This window comes from Benincasa hispida, chromosome 11, assembly GCF_009727055.1.
Source record: "Benincasa hispida cultivar B227 chromosome 11, ASM972705v1, whole genome shotgun sequence".
Lineage (NCBI taxonomy): Eukaryota > Viridiplantae > Streptophyta > Magnoliopsida > Cucurbitales > Cucurbitaceae > Benincasa > Benincasa hispida.
In genome coordinates this window covers 80,532,124-80,533,552 of record NC_052359.1, presented here as the reverse complement: position 1 = coordinate 80,533,552, position 1,429 = coordinate 80,532,124, and the positions used below count along the sequence as shown (strand labels likewise).

Below are 1,429 nucleotides of genomic sequence, written 5' to 3'. Positions count from 1 at the left end.
AATGGTCATTCCTAGTCAATTTATCCATCATTTGATCAATGAAGGGCAAGAAGAAGTGATCCTTTTTTGTCGTGACATTGAGTTTCCGATAATCCATGCAGATTCTCCAATCAGTAACTGTACACGTTGGTATTAATTCGTTGTTTTCATTGGAAACGACTATCATTCCCCCTTCTTTAGCACACACTGCACTAGGCTGACCCACATGCTATCTGAGATGTGGTAGATAATTCCAACATCCAACCATTTTATGATTTTCTTTTTTACCACGATCGCATGGTTCAACCTGCGTTGAGCTTCAACAGAGCCCTTCTGACCCTCCTCTAATATGATTTTGTGCATGTAATAGGATGGGCTTATTCCCTTTGGCTTTGTTGTACTTTTTTAACACCTCAAGAAGGCTTGCTTCTCTTTCCTTGGTATGCGTGGATGATATGATGACTGGCAAGGTTTCATTTTGTCCCAGGAAAGCATACTTCAGATGGGCTGGTAACACCTTCAGTTCTAAGACTGGAGGTTGTTCCAGAGAATTTTTATTCAATCCTTTTTCTTCCTCTATATTCAGCGATTCACAAGTATTCTATATCACAGTCATTGCATTACATGGTTTGACTGTAGTGTAGGCCTCCTCCTTTGGTCCTAATTCTTCATCTACTTCCCAATCAAAGCTGCATGGCCATTCCCATCTATATCGCATGAGTGTGCTTCAACCGGGTAGCTCACCGCCTTAATGATGCTGAACTTCAGCTTTTGACCATTGCCATTCATTGCAATCTCTCTTTTGTGCACATCAATCTGAGCTATCTCAGTGGAGAAAAATGGTCGTCCCAAGATAATAGGGACATCTTTATCAACTTCATAATCAAGTATAATGAAATCAGCAGGAAGGATGAATTTATCCACTTTAACCAACACGTCTTCTAACTTTCCTTTCGAATGAATAAGTGATCGGTCTGCTAATTGAAGGGTCACTGATATGGACATGAGTTCTCCAATCTCCAATTGTTTAAAAGTTGATAGAGGCATTAGGTTTATGCTTGCCCCTAAATCACATAGAGCATGTCCAATATAAATTTCTCCAATTGAACAAGGTATTGTAAAACTTCTAGGATCTCTCATCTTGGGAGGAATTATCGTATTGTTGACTTACATTAGAGCCACCATCTCATATTTCCCTATGCTTCTTTTCTTGGATATAATATCCTTTAAGAACTTAGCATAGGTGGGCATTTTCTTTATTGCTTCCACAAAAAGGATGTTGATGTGCAGCTGTTTTAATATTCCAAGAAAGCATTAATATTGGTTTTCATCTCTTTTCTTCTTTTTTTTTCAGCCTTTGTGGAAATTGAGGTGATTGCTCATCCTGTGATGTTAATGTTGTAGGAGTTGTTGTGGTTATTTCTTCTTGTTCTTGTTGGATTTTAGATTC

At 38.5% G+C, this 1,429-nt stretch overlaps 1 protein-coding gene across 1 annotated transcript; it reads right to left on the bottom strand.

Moving 5' to 3' along the window:
* Positions 1 to 651: 651 nt before the first annotated feature.
* LOC120090892 lies at positions 652 to 1,119 on the bottom strand. The gene has a single exon (XM_039048587.1). It carries the CDS (start codon positions 1,117 to 1,119, stop codon positions 652 to 654), a length of 468 nt encoding a protein of 155 aa, XP_038904515.1.
* Between the last annotated feature and the right edge of the window lie 310 nt (positions 1,120 to 1,429).

Bases quoted from the DNA above. Each gene is read 5' to 3' on its own strand.
- LOC120090892 (XM_039048587.1), bottom strand. From the start codon at position 1,119: ATGAGAGATCCTAGAAGTTTTACAATACCTTGTTCAATTGGAGAAATT.